A 17,500-nucleotide genomic window follows, 5' to 3' on the forward strand; every position below is an offset into this window, starting at 1 on the left:
TCATCAGCAAAGAGCAGCTGTGACAACTCCCACTTTGTGTGTGATTCTTTATCTTTAAACTCCACGCCTCTTGCCAAGACCCTCGCATTTACTTCTCTTACAACCCCATCTATAAATATATTAAACAACCACGGTGACCCAAAAAGAAAGAAAATCCCCAAAAAGAAAATACTTTCATTATCATTTAACACTTTCACCTCACTCACACATAATCAATGTTTTTGCAGAGGTGCTCAGAACAACAGTTTAGAAGCATATAAGTATTAAGATACACAACATATCCCTCCAAACTGCTAATATCCCAAAATCCCTCCTTTAGAGTGCAGGCATTGTACTGTACTTCCCATTTCCAGGACTCAAGTCCGGCCATATAAAAATAACCGTTTTCCCTGAATCCCTTCACTAAATATTACTCTGCTCACACTCCAACAGATCGTCAGGTCCCAAATACCATTCGTCTCCATTCACTCCTATCTAACACGCTCATGCATGCCTGCTGGAAGTCAAAGCCCCTTGCCCACAAAACCTCCCTTACCCCTTCCTTCCAATCTTTTCGAGGACGACCCCTACTCCGCCTTCCTTCTCCTACAGATTTAAATGCTCTCCATGTCATTCTACTTTGATCCATTCTCTCTAAATAACCAAACCACCTCAACAACCACTCTTTAGCCCTCTGACTAATACTTTTATTAACTCCACACCTCCTAATTTCCACACTCCGAATTTTCTGCATAATATTTACACCACACATTGCCCTTAGACAGGACATCTCCACTGCCTCCAACCGCCTCCTCGCTGCTGCATTCACAACCCAAGCTTCACACCCATATAAGAGTGTTGGTACTACTATACACTCATACATTCCCTTCTTTGCCTCCATAGATAACGTTTTTTGATTCCACATATACCTCAATGCACCACTCACCTTTTTTCCTTCATCAATTCTATGATTAACCTCATCCTTCATAAATCCATCCGCCGACACGTCAACTCCCAAGTATCTGAAAACATTCACTTCTTCCATACTCCTCCACAGATATATCAGATATATCTCACATCTAGGCCTAAATTTACCGCTCACAGCTTGTCTAAGTGAGCTGAGCTCACGAAGTCGAACACCAAGACCTACCTGCATTTCAAAGCCTTTGATATAGTATACCTTTGATGAGTTTCGAGTCTTACTACTCTCATAGCCTGGCCATGGCCAGGCTCATCTGGTGCTTGCCTAGTCAACCAGGCTGTTACTGCTGGAGACCTACTGTCCCACACATCCATCAGAGCCTGGTTGATTTGGTACCTAGTGAAGACACTTGTCCAGTTTTCTCTTGAAGATTCTACACTTGTTCCAGCCGTGTTTCTGATATCTTCTGGCAAGATGCTGAATAATCTGGGGGCATGAATGTTGATACAGTGCTCCCTTATTGTCCATAGAACTATGGGACCCATACCGAAAGGGTTAACATGCAACAGACTAAATTCTTAATACAAAACATCTAAAAGACAATTTAATCAAAATACAGCAGACCAGGGAATCCAATGCATGATTTAAACTGCATATAGCATGTCAAGATATGAACACCCTTGAATAAAACTGGCTCAGCTGGGAACATTTAGTCTGGTGTTTGTAACTAGATACATGGTACACAAATTTATCCTAACACATTTCTATTTTAACTTGCAGATATATCTGGTAATGGTTTCAGGAATCATCACTCCCATGGCTCAATCTCTCAGTGAGACTGAGCCTTAAGAGTGCAATTTTGACAGCCCACAATATTTAACAGGTTTCTGTCTTACACACACATGACTGGACAGTAATATTGTCATAGGTGACTGCTGCCTACCTCCCAGAGGACTGAGGAGGGGTTGTTGAGGTGGTTCGGACATGTAGAGAGGAGGAATGAAATACAATGACTTTGAGTGTATAACTCTGCAGTGGAGGGAAGGCAGGGTAGGGGGTTCAGCCTAGGCAAGGTTGGAAGGAGGGGGTAAAGAAGGATTTGTGTGCAAGGGGCTCGGACTTCCAGCAAGCATGTGTGACTGGAGTGAATAGGAGTGAATGGAGACAAATGTTTCTTAATACTTGACGTGCTGTTGGAGTGCGAGCAAAGTAACATTTACGAAGAGATTCAGGGAAACCGGCAGGCCAGACTCGAGTACTGGAGATAGGAAGTACAGTGTCTGCACTCTGAAGGAGGGGTGTTAATGCTGCAGTTTTATAACTGTAGTGTAAGCATGCCTCTGGCAAGACAGTGATGGAATTAATGATGATGAAAGTTTTTCTTTTTCAGGCCACCCTGCCTTGGTGGGAATCGGCTGATGTGTTAATAAAAAAAAATAAAAAAAATTGTCATCAAAATATTTAAACAAAATTCACAAAAAGGGTTCCCTTATGATACTATTAATACTGGAGGCACAACTATGCACTGATAGTGACAAAAATTATACACGTACCCATCTCCAATTGTGTCGTTAACTTTGACGAGTACCTGTGTAACAACACCAGAGTGCTTGGCTTTAATAATAACACGTTCACCTGATCCAGACTCAACCTCACATAATCGCCTCTTAGGAAAAATGTTAGTCCCCTTCTTTGGGTAGATCTGTAGAACCTGAAAGAATATTCCCAATTATTGCTCCACATATTTATCAAAATATGCAAAATAAAGAGTAAGCATTATGTGCATGCCCATAATTATGTATTTCTGTACATTTTCCTCTAAATATTTTCACATGTGAGTTACCGAAACTGGTGGAAAAATATTTTAATTTTTCACAATAACTTAAAGATTAATTGTGGTCTCTTTTTCTTTAAAGTACATTACAGTTTTTACAGTTTACACACTGCTGAGCTGAGCTACAACAGAAACCTCACTTTTAGGCTAAAGCTATACTTAGCCTTATTTAAACAAAATCAACATACGTGTTACAAAAAAATGCAATTTCTAATAAGGATAGAGATCTCCAGTGAATACTATAAAGGACTGCCCTTCTAGCATCCAGCCTGTTACTGGGTTTTTGTAACAAGTAGTCAGTATCCTGGTCCAATTATCCATTAGAATTTAATAAGATTCAATAGTGCTTCAGGATCACAACTGGTAGGCTACTAACTAAAGAAATTAAAATTTAGTAAGTTAATTAATAACAAAGTTGTCTAGGCATATAAAATCATAGTAAATTATAGTAATCAATTGAATATAATATAGGATAGAAGTTCCTACACTTCTCTCGTGTACAGTAGTATTGTGCTGAAAGCACATATCACATCTTTATGGCTTTAAGTACCGTCTGGTACACTGTTAGCATTTAATAACATAATAGAAATATATACAAGTGTGTATGTGTGTAAGTGCTCTAAGTAGTGCGCTGTCTCAAGACTCGACTAGACTTAACCAGTAACTGACTAAAAGTCCTCATATAAACTAACTTCTTGACCAACCTGGCAATCAGAACAGCTTGCTTGAACAATAAAGCGATTGTTAAACCGAACAGCAATATAACAAGCAACAGCGACACAGAATCAGGAACAAGGAGATAATATAATGACACTAAGTAGGGTCCATCTGCAGATCCTCCACAAAAGTCACGAAACTCCCATACTACTGAATCTAAGTTCAGCATTAGAAAATCCCCAACTGTGACAGTACACAGATACCAGTACAAATTAGGTCAGAAGCTACAGCTCAGGACCTGAGTTTCTCAGAGTGTCTATGCGACACACAACCTCAGTACAACATCGAAAATCACTAAGTCTAGGCTATGTTCTATGAACAGAGTTACACAGAACCAACAAGAAAGTGACAGACAATCTTCCAACAAGGGCCTGTAATGGAGAGCTGGAGAGGTCGTGTTGTTGGAAGGCATGTCAAACTGACAAGAAAGCACAGGCCAGGCAGACACTCGCTCCTGGTGAGGTGTGATCACCCCACCCTGATCATGTGACTCTCCGTGGACTGCTGCTGCCCAGCAACTACAGAGAAGCTGGCAGGGAAACAAGCAGAGCGATAGTTAGACAATGCTGTCAGCTACTTAACACTCGAACTATGAGCACAGAATAATATATAAATGTTACATCCTACCTAATAATAATATAACTAAGTCAAATAATAATATAAAGCAATATATTTACGATTTAGCTAATATCGCAAATGTAAGCAATATAAAATGATATGAACAGGTAATATACATTATATACATTGTGACCCATTCAGGGGTCGCAATACTCCCCCAGCACGACAGTCGCACTAGGAGTTGCGTTAGTGTCTTTCACATTATTACTGTGATAACTCATGTCACTTTAATAACACAATTTAATATAAAAAAGTCAGAGTCACTAGTGCCAAGCACTTCTTACAAAATACAGTGTCTATTTCACTATAAGTTATGCCCCTCGTACTAGGGCAGTACACAGTATCATATCTCTGCATACTCTGGGTTATGTACATCAATGTGGAGACAGAATACCGTAGTCAAGCATGACACGTAGAGGCTCGATCGTAGTAGTGGAGACTATATATTAGAATAGTAGTCTTGTGCGATAGACAGGAGACGGCATTCCACTCTTAAGTAGTGATAGTGGAATGCTAGGCAGTATGGACATCTGCGTATGAGAAAGCTTGAGTGCAGTAACTTAGGTGAGTAGAGAGGGGGAGGCCCTCCGGCAGGACTGCGTTCCGCCACTCAGTAACTAGCATCGCCCACACAACACACTACACACTCGTCACTCAGCTTCTATCTCCAACTGTCTCCTTCTCACACCAACATATATCGCCACTACTGTGAATATATATAAATAGAATTATTAAACATGAATATACATAATTAACATGGGCTTAAATATTACGTTTACTGAATTTGATGTAGCAAGTAACAAAAGGTATTTGGGCATAAATTACGTTAATTTAAATGTAACAATGATAATTAACCCTTTCAGGGTCCAAGGCCCAAACCTGGAGTCACGCACCAGTGTCCAAGAATTTTCAAAAAAAAAATTTGTTATTTTTTCTTATGAAATCGTAGAGAATCTTTTTGTGAAGGTAATAAAACAAAAAGTACGAAATTTGGTGGAAAATTGACGAAATTATGCTCTCGCGAATTTTGATGTGTCAGCGATATTTACGAATCGGCGATTTTGCCGACTTTGACTCCCATTTTAGGCCAATTACATTATTCCAGTCAACCAAAGGTAGTAGGTTGGTAGACAGCAACCACCCAGGGAAGTACTACCGTCCTGCCAGATGACTGTGAAACAAAAACCTTTAACTGTTTTGCATGATGGTAGGATTGCTGGTTTCTTTTTCTGTCTCATAAACACGCTAGATAACAGGGATATCTTGCTACTCCTACTTACACTTTGGTCACACTTCACAGACACGCACATGCATATATATATATACATACATCTAGGTTTTTCCTAGGTAGTAGGTTGGTAGACAGCAACCACCCAGGGAGGTACTACCGTTCTGCCAAGTGAGTGTAAAACGAAAGCCTGTAATTGTTTTACATGATGGTAGGATTGCTGGTGTCTTTTGTCTGTCTCATAAACATGCAAGATTTCAGGTACGTTTTGCTACTTCTACTTACATTTAGGTCACACTACACATACACAAGCATATATATATACACACCCCTCTGGGTTTTCTGCTATTTTCTTTCTAGTTCTTGTTCTTGTTTATTTCCTCTTATCTCCATGGGGAAGTGGAACAGAATTCTTCCTCCGTAAGCCATGCGTGTCGTAAGAGGCGACTGAAATGCCGGGAGCAAGGGGCTAGTAACTCCTTCTCCTGTATATATTACTAAATTTGAAAGGAGAAACTTTTGTTTTTCCTTTTGGGCCACCCTGCCTCGGTGGGATACGGCCGGTGTGTTGAAAGAAAGAAAGATCTAGGTTTTTCTCCTTTTTCTAAATAGCTCTTGTTCTTTTTATTTCTTCTATTGTCCATGGGGAAGTGGAAAAGAATCTTTCCTCCGTAAGCCATGCGTGTCGTATGAGGCGACTAAAATGCCGGGAGCAATGGGCTAGTAACCCCTTCTCCTGTATACATTTACTAAAAAAGAGAAGAAGAAAAACTTTATAAAACTGGGATGCTTAAATGTGCGTGGATGTAGTGCGGATGACAAGAAACAGATGACTGCTGATGTTATGAATGAAAAGAAGTTGGATGTCCTGGCTCTAAGCGAAACAAAGCTGAAGGGGGTAGGAGAGTTTCAGTGGGGGGAAATAAATGGGATTAAATCTGGAGTATCTGAGAGAGTTAGAGCAAAGGAAGGGGTAGCAGTAATGTTAAATGATCAGTTATGGAAGGAGAAAAGAGAATATGAATGTGTAAATTCAAGAATTATGTGGATTAAAGTAAAGGTTGGATGCGAGAAGTGGGTCATAATAAGCGTGTATGCACCTGGAGAAGAGAGGAATGCAGAGGAGAGAGAGAGATTTTGGGAGATGTTAAGTGAATGTATAGGAGCCTTTGAACCAAGTGAGAGAGTAATTGTGGTAGGGGACCTGAATGCTAAAGTAGGAGAAACTTTTAGAGAGGGTGTGGTAGGTAAGTTTGGGGTGCCAGGTGTAAATGATAATGGGAGCCCTTTGATTGAACTTTGTATAGAAAGGGGTTTAGTTATAGGTAATACATATTTTAAGAAAAAGAGGATAAATAAGTATACACGATATGATGTAGGGCGAAATGACAGTAGTTTGTTGGATTATGTATTGGTAGATAAAAGACTGTTGAGTAGACTTCAGGATGTACATGTTTATAGAGGGGCCACAGATATATCAGATCACTTTCTAGTTGTAGCTACACTGAGAGTAAAAGGTAGATGGGATACAAGGAGAATAGAAGCATCAGGGAAGAGAGAGGTGAAGGTTTATAAACTAAAAGAGGAGGCAGTTAGGGTAAGATATAAACAGCTATTGGTGGATAGATGGGCTAATGAGAGCATAGGCAATGGGGTCGAAGAGGTATGGGGTAGGTTTAAAAATGTAGTGTTAGAGTGTTCAGCAGAAGTTTGTGGTTACAGGAAAGTGGGTGCAGGAGGGAAGAGGAGCGATTGGTGGAATGATGATGTAAAGAGAGTAGTAAGGGAGAAAAAGTTAGCATATGAGAAGTTTATACAAAGTAGAAGTGATGCAAGGAGGGAAGAGTATATGGAGAAAAAGAGAGAGGTTAAGAGAGTGGTGAAGCAATGTAAAAAGAGAGCAAATGAGAGAGTGGGTGAGATGTTATCAACAAATTTTGTTGAAAATAAGAAAAAGTTTTGGAGTGAGATTAACAAGTTAAGAAAGCCTAGAGAACAAATGGATTTGTCAGTTAAAAATAGGAGAGGAGAGTTATTAAATGGAGAGTTAGAGGTATTGGGAAGATGGAGGGAATATTTTGAGGAATTGTTAAATGTTGATGAAGATAGGGAAGCTGTGATTTCGTGTATAGGGCAAGGAGGAATAACATCTTGTAGGAGTGAGGAAGAGCCAGTTGTGAGTGTGGGGGAAGTTCGTGAGGCAGTAGGTAAAATGAAAGGGGGTAAGGCAGCCGGGATTGATGGGATAAAGATAGAAATGTTAAAAGCAGGTGGGGGATATAGTTTTGGAGTGGTTGGTGCAATTATTTAATAAATGTATGGAAGAGGGTAAGGTACCTAGTGATTGGCAGAGAGCATGCATAGTTCCTTTGTATAAAGGCAAAGGGGATAAAAGAGAGTGCAAAAATTATAGGGGGATAAGTCTGTTGAGTGTACCTGGTAAAGTGTATGGTAGAGTTATAATTGAAAGAATTAAGAGTAAGACGGAGAATAGGATAGCAGATGAACAAGGAGGCTTTAGGAAAGGTAGGGGGTGTGTGGACCAGGTGTTTACAGTGAAACATATAAGTGAACAGTATTTAGATAAGGCTAAAGAGGTCTTTGTGGCATTTATGGATTTGGAAAAGGCGTATGACAGGGTGGATAGGGGGGCAATGTGGCAGATGTTGCAAGTGTATGGTGTAGGAGGTAGGTTACTGAAAGCAGTGAAGAGTTTTTACGAGGATAGTGAGGCTCAAGCTAGAGTATGTAGGAGGGAGGGAAATTTTTTCCCAGTAAAAGTAGGCCTTAGACAAGGATGTGTGATGTCACCGTGGTTGTTTAATATATTTATAGATGGGGTTGTAAGAGAAGTAAATGCGAGGGTCTTGGCAAGAGGCGTGGAGTTAAATGATAAAGAATCACACACAAAGTGGGAGTTGTCACAGCTGCTCTTTGCTGATGACACTGTGCTTTTGGGAGATTCTGAAGAGAAGCTGCAGAGATTGGTGGATGAATTTGGTAGGGTGTGCAAAAGAAGAAAATTAAAGGTGAATACAGGAAAGAGTAAGGTTATGAGGATAACAAAAAGATTAGGTGATGAAAGATTGAATATCAGATTGGAGGGAGAGAGTATGGAGGAGGTGAACGTATTCAGATATTTGGGAGTGGACGTGTCAGCGGATGGGTCTATGAAAGATGAGGTGAATCATAGAATTGATGAGGGAAAAAGAGTGAGTGGTGCACTTAGGAGTCTGTGGAGACAAAGAACTTTGTCCTTAGAGGCAAAGAGGGGAATGTTTGAGAGTATAGTTTTACCAACGCTCTTATATGGGTGTGAAGCGTGGGTGATGAATGTTGCAGCGAGGAGAAGGCTGGAGGCAGTGGAGATGTCATGTCTGAGGGCAATGTGTGGTGTGAATATAATGCAGAGAATTCGTAGTTTGGAAGTTAGGAGGAGGTGCGGGATTACCAAAACTGTTGTCCGGAGGGCTGAGGAAGGGTTGTTGAGGTGGTTCGGACATGTAGAGAGAATGGAGCGAAACAGAATGACTTCAAGAGTGTATCAGTCTGTAGTGGAAGGAAGGCGGGGTAGGGGTCGGCCTAGGAAGGGTTGGAGGGAGGGGGTAAAGGAGGTTTTGTGTGCGAGGGGCTTGGACTTCCAGCAGGCATGCGTGAGCGTGTTTGATAGGAGTGAATGGAGACAAATGGTTTTTAATACTTGACGTGCTGTTGGAGTGTGAGCAAAGTAACATTTATGAAGGGATTCAGGGAAACCGGCAGGCCGGACTTGAGTCCTGGAGATGGGAAGTACAGTGCCTGCACTCTGAAGGAGGGGTGTTAATGTTGCAGTTTAAAAACTGTAGTGTAAAGCACCCTTCTGGCAAGACAGTGATGGAGTGAATGATGGTGAAAGTTTTTCTTTTTCGGGCCACCCTGCCTTGGTGGGAATCGGCCAGTGTGATAATAAAATAAAAAATAACCAAATTCTTAGCTATTTCACTAGTATTACTTCTATTCTATCGATTGAGCACAAGAAATCGCCAAGTCAACTGTTTCAACTACAAAATAAAGTGATCAGAAATTGTTAATTTGGCCAATTTAACACAAAGTTCAAAAAATTCCAATTTCAAACTAGGGTCCAGAATGAACAATGTAGGCATTCCTGGCACTAAACTAACATTTCCTCTGTTCATTAGTTATGTTTTGAGGCTTTACAAATAAATTCCATTTTGATTTTTTATTCACATAATGAATTTTTATTCACACCAAAAAATAGAAGATTTACTGTTATGCAATAGTGTAATAACTGTATAAATATCATCACCATATTTGTGAATGTATATTAGACCCACCAGCTGATGTGTATTAGACGTGTGAGGTCGTTTGTTTACTCTTGAATATCGGCAAAAATTTAACATTTCTGCTACTTTGAGCTCAGTTTCAAGCCATTTCCAGTGCTAAAACCAATCAAAATCATCTCTATTTCTGTAATATGTCTTCCATTCTATCAAATGAGACCAAGAAATCGCAAATACAACTAGAAAAAACATACGAAAAAACACTGCAAAGTTGCTGTTTTAATCGAAAAATCATGATTTCATTTTTTTTCTCTCATTATACACAGTGTGCTGCAGGATCTGTTTTATGTGGTGCACACATACCACATAGATGTATTCTCTCATATCTAGGCCCAAATGTACCACTCACAGTTTATCAGAGTGAGCTGAGCTCATGGCGTATATCTACGGTTTGGACCCTGAACATAAAGCCGTAGATCTACGGGACGGACCCTGAAAGGGTTAAGGACGTGACAGAGCATCAGCAATTACATTACAATGACCACTGATATGTTGTATACTAATAGAGTAAGGCTGGATTCTGAGAGCCCACCTCATGATCCTAGCAATTTTACTCTTCATTGTATTTATGTAAGCGAGTGGATTGTGGTCTGAAAAAATGTTAATTTTAAATGGGGAAGTGCCCAAATACACGTCAAAATGTTCCAAGGACACCACAAGAGCTAGAGCCTCTTTCTCAATAGTGGCATAATTTTACTGGTGTCGTTTGAGCTTTGATGAATAGTAACATATAGGATGGAGAATGTCAGTGGATGTTGACTGTTGGAGCAGCACAGCACCCACTGCATAACCACTCGCATCTATATGTAAAAAGAAGGGAAGATTGAAATTAGGACTCCTCAATACAGGAGCAGAGGAAAGCAGACGCTTCAACCTTGAAAACGAGTCTGAGCAATCTCTAGTCCAGATGAAATGAACTTTGCTACTAGTGAGCTCAGTGAGAGCAGCAGCAATCTGAGAAAAGTTTGAACAGAACCTGCGATAATATCCTGCCATGCCCAGGAATCTCTGTACTCCCTTCCTATCCTATGGCACTGGAAATGCAGAAATAGCACGAACCTTAGCCTCAATAGGAGCAACCTCACCTTGGCCAATACAGAAGCCTAGATAGGTAATCTTGGCTTGACCAAAACTACATTTAGCTAAGTTAATAGTGAAGTTATAGTGTGCCAGTCTCTCAAACAATGCTCTGAGACATGTCAAGTGTTGTTCCCACTCGTCACTGTACACCACTAAGTCGTCAAGGTAGGTTTCTCCTCTGTCTAAGTTGTGGGTCAACTCGTTCATTATACATGTATGTTGGAATGAAGAAGCCGCGTTACATAGGCCAAAGGGGGTGATGAGATAGTTAAACAATCCATCTTGAACAGTAAAAGCAGATATTTCTTGAGCAGGTTGAGTAAGCGGGACTTGATAATAGCCTCATAAGAGATCTAAACGGCTGACAAACTGGGCTCCGGATACACGGTCAATAAGGTCGTCAATGCGAGGTAGGGGATAACCATCAGGCAAGGTGACAGAGTTCACTTTCTGGTAATCAGTGCACATCCTGAAACTACCATCAGGTTTAGGCACTAAAATAGATGGAGATGCCCATGGACTTTTACTGCGCTCAATAAGTCCACGAGATAACAGAAAATCAACTTCTCTCAATGCTCTGTGCTTCATTGGATTCATCCTATATGGCGATTGCTTAACCCTTTGAGGGTTGACAGGTCCTCTCAGAGACTCGTTCTTAGGGTCGGCCAAATTTCAAAAAAAAACAAAAAAAATTCTTATGAAAAAATAGAGCTTTTTTTCCTAAACATTATAGGCTAAACAAAAAAATTTAACCATCAATACTTACCGAGATATGGAGGCGTGAAGCTGACGAAAAAGGGGGACAATGCGGCAACATCGCCGACTGCTGTCTCCCGGTATTCTTTTATTTACTGTTTTATGTACTATTTTCTATTATTTTTTAATTTTTCTTTTTCCAAGTAACTTTTATGGCCTGTGAGACCAATATGATCAGTATTTTGTAAGTTTTTTTCTTTTTCAATACTACACAATAAGGGCATAAACACTGTTGTCATTGTTCTGTTTATAGAAAATATTTACACAAACGATATGAAATGTTGTTTATTACTATTTTTCTATATTTTATATACACATATACAGTCACAGGGAATGTTTCTAGTAGTTCTGCAGCCTGTGGAAGTCTTTGAAACATGGTGTCATGCACAGTGGTGTTTTACATTCCTCACACATAAAACAAGTGTCTCTGTGTTGTTGTGGGCGTTTCCTTGTATGTGCACAGACGTAACACCTCTTCTGAGCCTTTTTCTTGAAAGCAGTAGCAGGCAGTTTTACTAAGAAGTGATCACCATGCTTCAGACGAGAAGGTAGTTGTTGATAATTTGGTGGGTGGTCTATTGCAGGTGTTCTTCCTTGGTACTTGAATACTATTTGTCTGATGACAGACAAACATAATTTGCCATATTGTGGTTTGTTTCTGGTCCTCATCTCATACATATTATAAGCATTGAGCATGGAAATGTCCAGAAGATGGAAAAAGAGTTTTATGTACCACTTATAACTCTTGCGAACACAATCAGCAAACCCAATCTGCATGTCACATTTGTCCACTGAACGCATATTGAAGGTGTAATCAATCACAGCTGCAGGTTTTAGAATGGGTTCATTGCTCTCTCTATGCTGCCTGCCAGTGTCTGCCATTTCATTAGGGTGAACTGATGACAACAGGGTGACATCTCGTTTGTCATGCCACCGAAATGCCATGATGTCATTGGCAGCAAACGCCTGCACCTCACCTCTACGAGTGCCAGCGTCAAACCTGGGCATATGTTTCTGATTTGCACGCACTGTGCCACACACATCTGTCATGTTCACTCGCAAAAAATCACTGAGTGAGAGGCTTGTGTACCAGTTATCGGTACATAATATATGCCCCTTACTAAGGTATAATCTATCATTGTTCTAACCACATCACCATCATTAACTTCCTCATATTTTGCAATGTATAACTTCCAGTGTACACAATAATATCCAATACCAGACCACTGTAACAATCACAAAGCACAAAGAACTTTATACCAAAGCATTTCCTCTTGCTTGGTATGTACTGCTTGAAAGAGAGTCTTCCTTTGAACAGAATCAAAGACTCGTCAATTACAAGCTTCCTGAAGGGATAAAAATACATATTGAATCTCTCTTTCAGATACACAAACACATGCCTAATCTTATATAACCTGTCGTTTCTGTCAGGCCTGGTTTTGTCTGAGAAGTGAAGCATACGTAACATTAGCATAAATCGATTCACTGGTATTATATCACTGAAACCTGGGGTTGCAATCAGGCGGTCTGTTGACCAGTATGATTACACTTTGTGCTTATACATATGTGGGAAAGAAAAGATACACCTCAGTCACAGTTGCCTCCTTCAACTAGTGTAGACGTGATTTTGGTGAAAGTATTGTGTTTGCCATGGTGTACTCGTAGTATGTGTTGCTTTCCATGACAATACTTTTGATCAGGGGTTCGTCAAAGAATAATTCGAAGCATTCCAGTTCAGTGGCATTGTTCCCAAGTGTACAAGATGGCCATATTCCACTTTGGCTGTCATCAAACTGGTGGGGATTTGGAACAAAATTGACAGCTTCCTGCCAATACCAGGTGCGGTCTGCTGGTGGGTACTGGACAATGACAGGTGGTTGTGGAGATTGGGGTTGTGAAGGCTGGTGTGGTGGGTGGGTGGGGGATGGTGGCCTATGTTGTAGATCAGCTGAGGCAGCGCCGTGGGTGGCAGCGTGGATGGCAGCATGGCCCACTGCTGGTGCCTCACGGCTGTCACCACCACTACCACCACCATGCACATTTTCCATCCCAATTGCAACACTATCATCGTCATTTTCACTGTCTGTTCCTGTTGTACAGCCACGGGATGTACTCCGAGATGTACTCCTTCCCCTTGGAATAGCATATGGCACACTACCAGAGCGCATATATCGTCGTATATACTGACGCTTCACTGGGGAATATTCCACTTCACTATCACTACTGGAACTGTTTTTAAGAGCTTGTAGTTCATAATCACTATCACTATCATCACAAATGCTCACATCTGAGTCTGGGATTTGGGAAAATAGGAGTTTCCTCTTTGATTCTGGTACAACTGAACGTGAACAAGATGGCCCAGCACCAGAGGTGGAAGGCTGAGGGTCGTCTGGGTTTTCCTCACTATTACCGATATTATGGTCATTAGTTTCGGTCAAAACCTCACCAAAACCTTGAAACTCATCTTCATTGGCACTTCCATCTGTATCAGACCTGTCACTGGGGAACAAAAGTGTCCCAATTCGCCGAGGATTGAGGAACTTCTTACCGCGAGGCATGGTGGACATTGTGTACTAAGATGGCGTTCCCACAATGCACCACTGGGTCCCAGATTTTTTTTCTACCACGCACACCGACTACACAGACTCATTCTCTCACATCTAGGCCTACCAGCCTTTTCCCGCGAGATCTGACGGCACTAGAATTTATGCGTACTAGTACATGAAACACCCCAGCGTGTAAGCCATACTAGCACGTTCGAAACCCCCAAAGGGTTAATGGGTGATGCTCCCTGTACATCAACGTCATGTACACCCAGAGTACAACGTTTAGGAACATCACTGAACAATTCAGGGTACTGTAAAATCATGTTTTTAATATCACCAGCTTTATCAATCCCAAGGTTACTAAGAAAATTGTCTAGTGATTGTAGAGTCACTGAGTTTTCTAAACACACCTCTATACCTCTAGAGTATGTCTTAAGCTGGTTAACATGGTACACATGTGAACATTCAAATGGTATAAAATACTGACAGGTTGTTAGGTAAGACACACATGCAACAGTTAGGTATCTTTATTTCGAAATGTTTCGCCTACACAGTAGGCTTCTTCAAGGGTGTTGGACTGATTACATCGTCTTCAAGTATCTTCTGCTTCTATCAACTTTTCTGTACTCGACTGGAGAAGCCTACTGTGTAGGCGAAATGTTTTGAAATAAAGATACCTAACTGTTGCATATGTGTCTTACCTAACAACATAGTACACATGATTTGATTTCTTCTTCCCAGGAGTACGTACTAAATAATTTACGTCACTAAGCTTTTTCACTACTTCCAGGGGACCATCATACCTGGCTTGTAGAGCATGACCTGGTATTAATTTCTGAGCCATCACCTTATCTCCTGCTTTAAAAGAGCGAGAGACAGCACACTTATCATAATGTTGCTTCATTCTAGCTTGGGCTGAAACTAGGTTTTTCGAAGCTAGCTCTCTAGCAGCTGTCAAATGTTTCTGCATTAATGAAGGTGATGTGCTCAATGATGGATTTGATTTTCCTGTCCACACGTCTTTTAACACTGCGAGAGGACCACGCACTTGGTGTCCAAATATTAACTCAAACAGACTAAACCCGAGAGTTTCTTGCTCACTTTCTCTCATAGCAAACAGAAGAAAAGGTATACATACCTTCATCCCAGTCTCTAGAAAAATGTTCACAATAAGCTCTCATCATGGACTTCAATGTCTGATGAAATCTCTCTAGAGCACCTTGTGACTGTGGATGATTACTGGTTGAAAGTACAGACTTTATTCCTAGGTGGGATAATGCTTCTCGAAAGATTTTAGAAGTGAAGTTAGATACCTGATCTGATAGTATCTCTCGTGGCAATCCAACCTGGGAGAAAAATTTCATCAGTGCTCTCACAATAGCACGTGCATTAATTTTTCTCATAGGAATAGCTTCGGGATAGCGTGTCGCAGCGTCCATAATATTAAATAATAGTATTGGTTCCCCAGTTTGGCTCTAGGCAAAGGACCAACACAATCAATAATAAGACGTGAGAATGGTTCACCATCCACGGTGATAAGAATGAGAGGTGCAGGTGGAGGTGTGTGTGCTGGCTTGCTTGTCACTTGACAGACGTGGCAACGTCGCACATGATCAGCTACTGTTTCCTTCATTTTTGGCCAAGTAAAATGTTTTGCCAATTTACTGAGTGTCTTCTCGACACCCAAATGTCCTCCAATGGGACTACTGTGAGCAAAATCAATGGCTTGTTCATGAAATGTAACTGGTAACACTACGAGATGCTTGACTGTGATGGAAACACTATCAGCTGACAACTTACATGTATTTTTCTCCATCAGTACACCGTTACTATAATAGTAACAATTATCGAGATCCTTTGCTTCACTCTCAGTAACTGCTATATCTCTCAGTCTTTCCAGTGACTGATCAACAAACTGATCCTTGATTAAATCATCATGAGTTAGAAATTTAACGTCAGTTGTGTCCTGACTAGGTTGATGACTGGAGGGAGTCAGTGTTAATGATCCTGGGCGCAGAGCATCACTAAACAACATATTCAAGTCAAAATCATTGTCATCCACTAACTCAACAGGAGACAAGGATGGTTGTTTTATCTTTGACATAGCTCTAGTAACTGCGCTGAGAGGAAATAAAATAGGCTTCTCTCTACAAGCTTCAATGGCATAATTATCATCAGTGTTATTATCAATCACAAGTGGTTCCTTACATATACCAGCATGAAGGATATCGTTCCCTATTAACAAGTCCACTCACCTGATGGGAAATACACCACTGGATATACCCACTGAAATATAACCAGTATAATAGCTTGTTTCAATGTAAACTTTGTGTAGAGGTACTTTTATAACAGCCCCACGATAGGCTTCTAACAATACATCTATCTTGCAATAGGTATCATCAGTTATGGGCAGTACATCTTCTCTCAATAACTTGAGATAACTGCCAGTGTTTTTGAAAGTAATTATCTCAGTTAAATGTGATTCGTCAAGTCCTACTTTGCCTCTCGATAAGTAAGGACTCATCGCTGAACGAATCTTTTTGTCAGATACAATTTCTGATGCTAGCCATCTATCCTGAGTAATATTATCTAAAACAGTGGGATCAGAGGTATTACTAGGATTTTGGTGCCTTTGTTGCACGGAAGATACGACTAGTGTGGGGGTGCCAGCCGCACGACCTCTTCTAGCATGTCCTTTTCTGTTACAATAGGTACATTTAACTTTCTTCTTCTCGGTGTCAGATTTTTGTCTAGCCACAGAGACAGAACCAGGATTGTGAGTTTTCCTGGTAAAGGTACGAGAAGTTACAGTAGCAGGTACATCAGGCCGGCACTGATCGGCTGATTTAGGTTGCCAATTTCTAGGACAATTTTTAGTTACCTTGTTTCTCTCTGTTTTAGCACATACAAGTTTGTGAGAAATCTCGTAATTGTCTGCTAATGCTGCAGTTTCCAGAATATCCAAGGCAGTATGATCGATCAGATATTCTTGTATGTCAGCAGACATACATTTGTTAAACTCTTCGTGAAGTAACAACTGAACTAGACTGTTATAATTACTGCACTTAGCGGCTCTGCACCACCTCTCAAATGCAACTTTTTTCTCACGAGCAAACTCTACACAAGTTTGATCTTGTCGTCTTTGTAATGTACGAAATGCACGTTGATAACTTACAGGTAACAAGTTATATGTCTCTAGAATAGTTTCCTTGACAGCATCATAACTAATGTACTTGGCAAATAGTAAAGCAGCAGTACAAGTTTGAGCTTTTCCTGTCAAAGCTGTGTGCAACAAGGTAGCCCAGTGCTTACGTGGCCAGTTCATAGCACGTGCCTGGTTCTCAAACACATCAAAATAGGTGTCTAAGTCACTCTCAAAAAACTTAGGAACCATTGAGGCAGCTTTCTGCACATTAAATGTGTCCTGTGTTGTACTAACAGGTTTATCAACTTTGCCAGATCTATTAGTCTGTTGTCTTC

At 40.6% G+C, this 17,500-nt stretch overlaps 1 protein-coding gene across 5 annotated transcripts in view; it reads right to left on the minus strand.

Annotated features, from left to right (window-relative positions):
* Positions 1–17,500, minus strand: part of Fcp1 (RNA polymerase II subunit A C-terminal domain phosphatase Fcp1) — a 180,904-nt gene that overhangs the window by 133,223 nt on the left and 30,181 nt on the right. For 3 of the 5 annotated variants that reach the window (XM_070091419.1, XM_070091418.1, XM_070091420.1), the window contains exon 2: positions 2,455–2,612. The exons of 1 other annotated variant lie outside the window; for it this stretch is intronic. In XM_070091419.1, coding sequence (XP_069947520.1) covers positions 2,455–2,612 — 158 coding nt within the window. Of the gene's footprint in view, positions 1–2,454; positions 2,613–4,429; positions 4,777–17,500 lie in introns of all 5 variants that reach the window. One more of the 5 variants, XM_070091421.1, reaches the window with a different exon arrangement.

This window comes from Cherax quadricarinatus, chromosome 35 (genome assembly GCF_038502225.1).
Source record: "Cherax quadricarinatus isolate ZL_2023a chromosome 35, ASM3850222v1, whole genome shotgun sequence".
Taxonomy (NCBI): Eukaryota; Metazoa; Arthropoda; class Malacostraca; order Decapoda; family Parastacidae; genus Cherax; species Cherax quadricarinatus.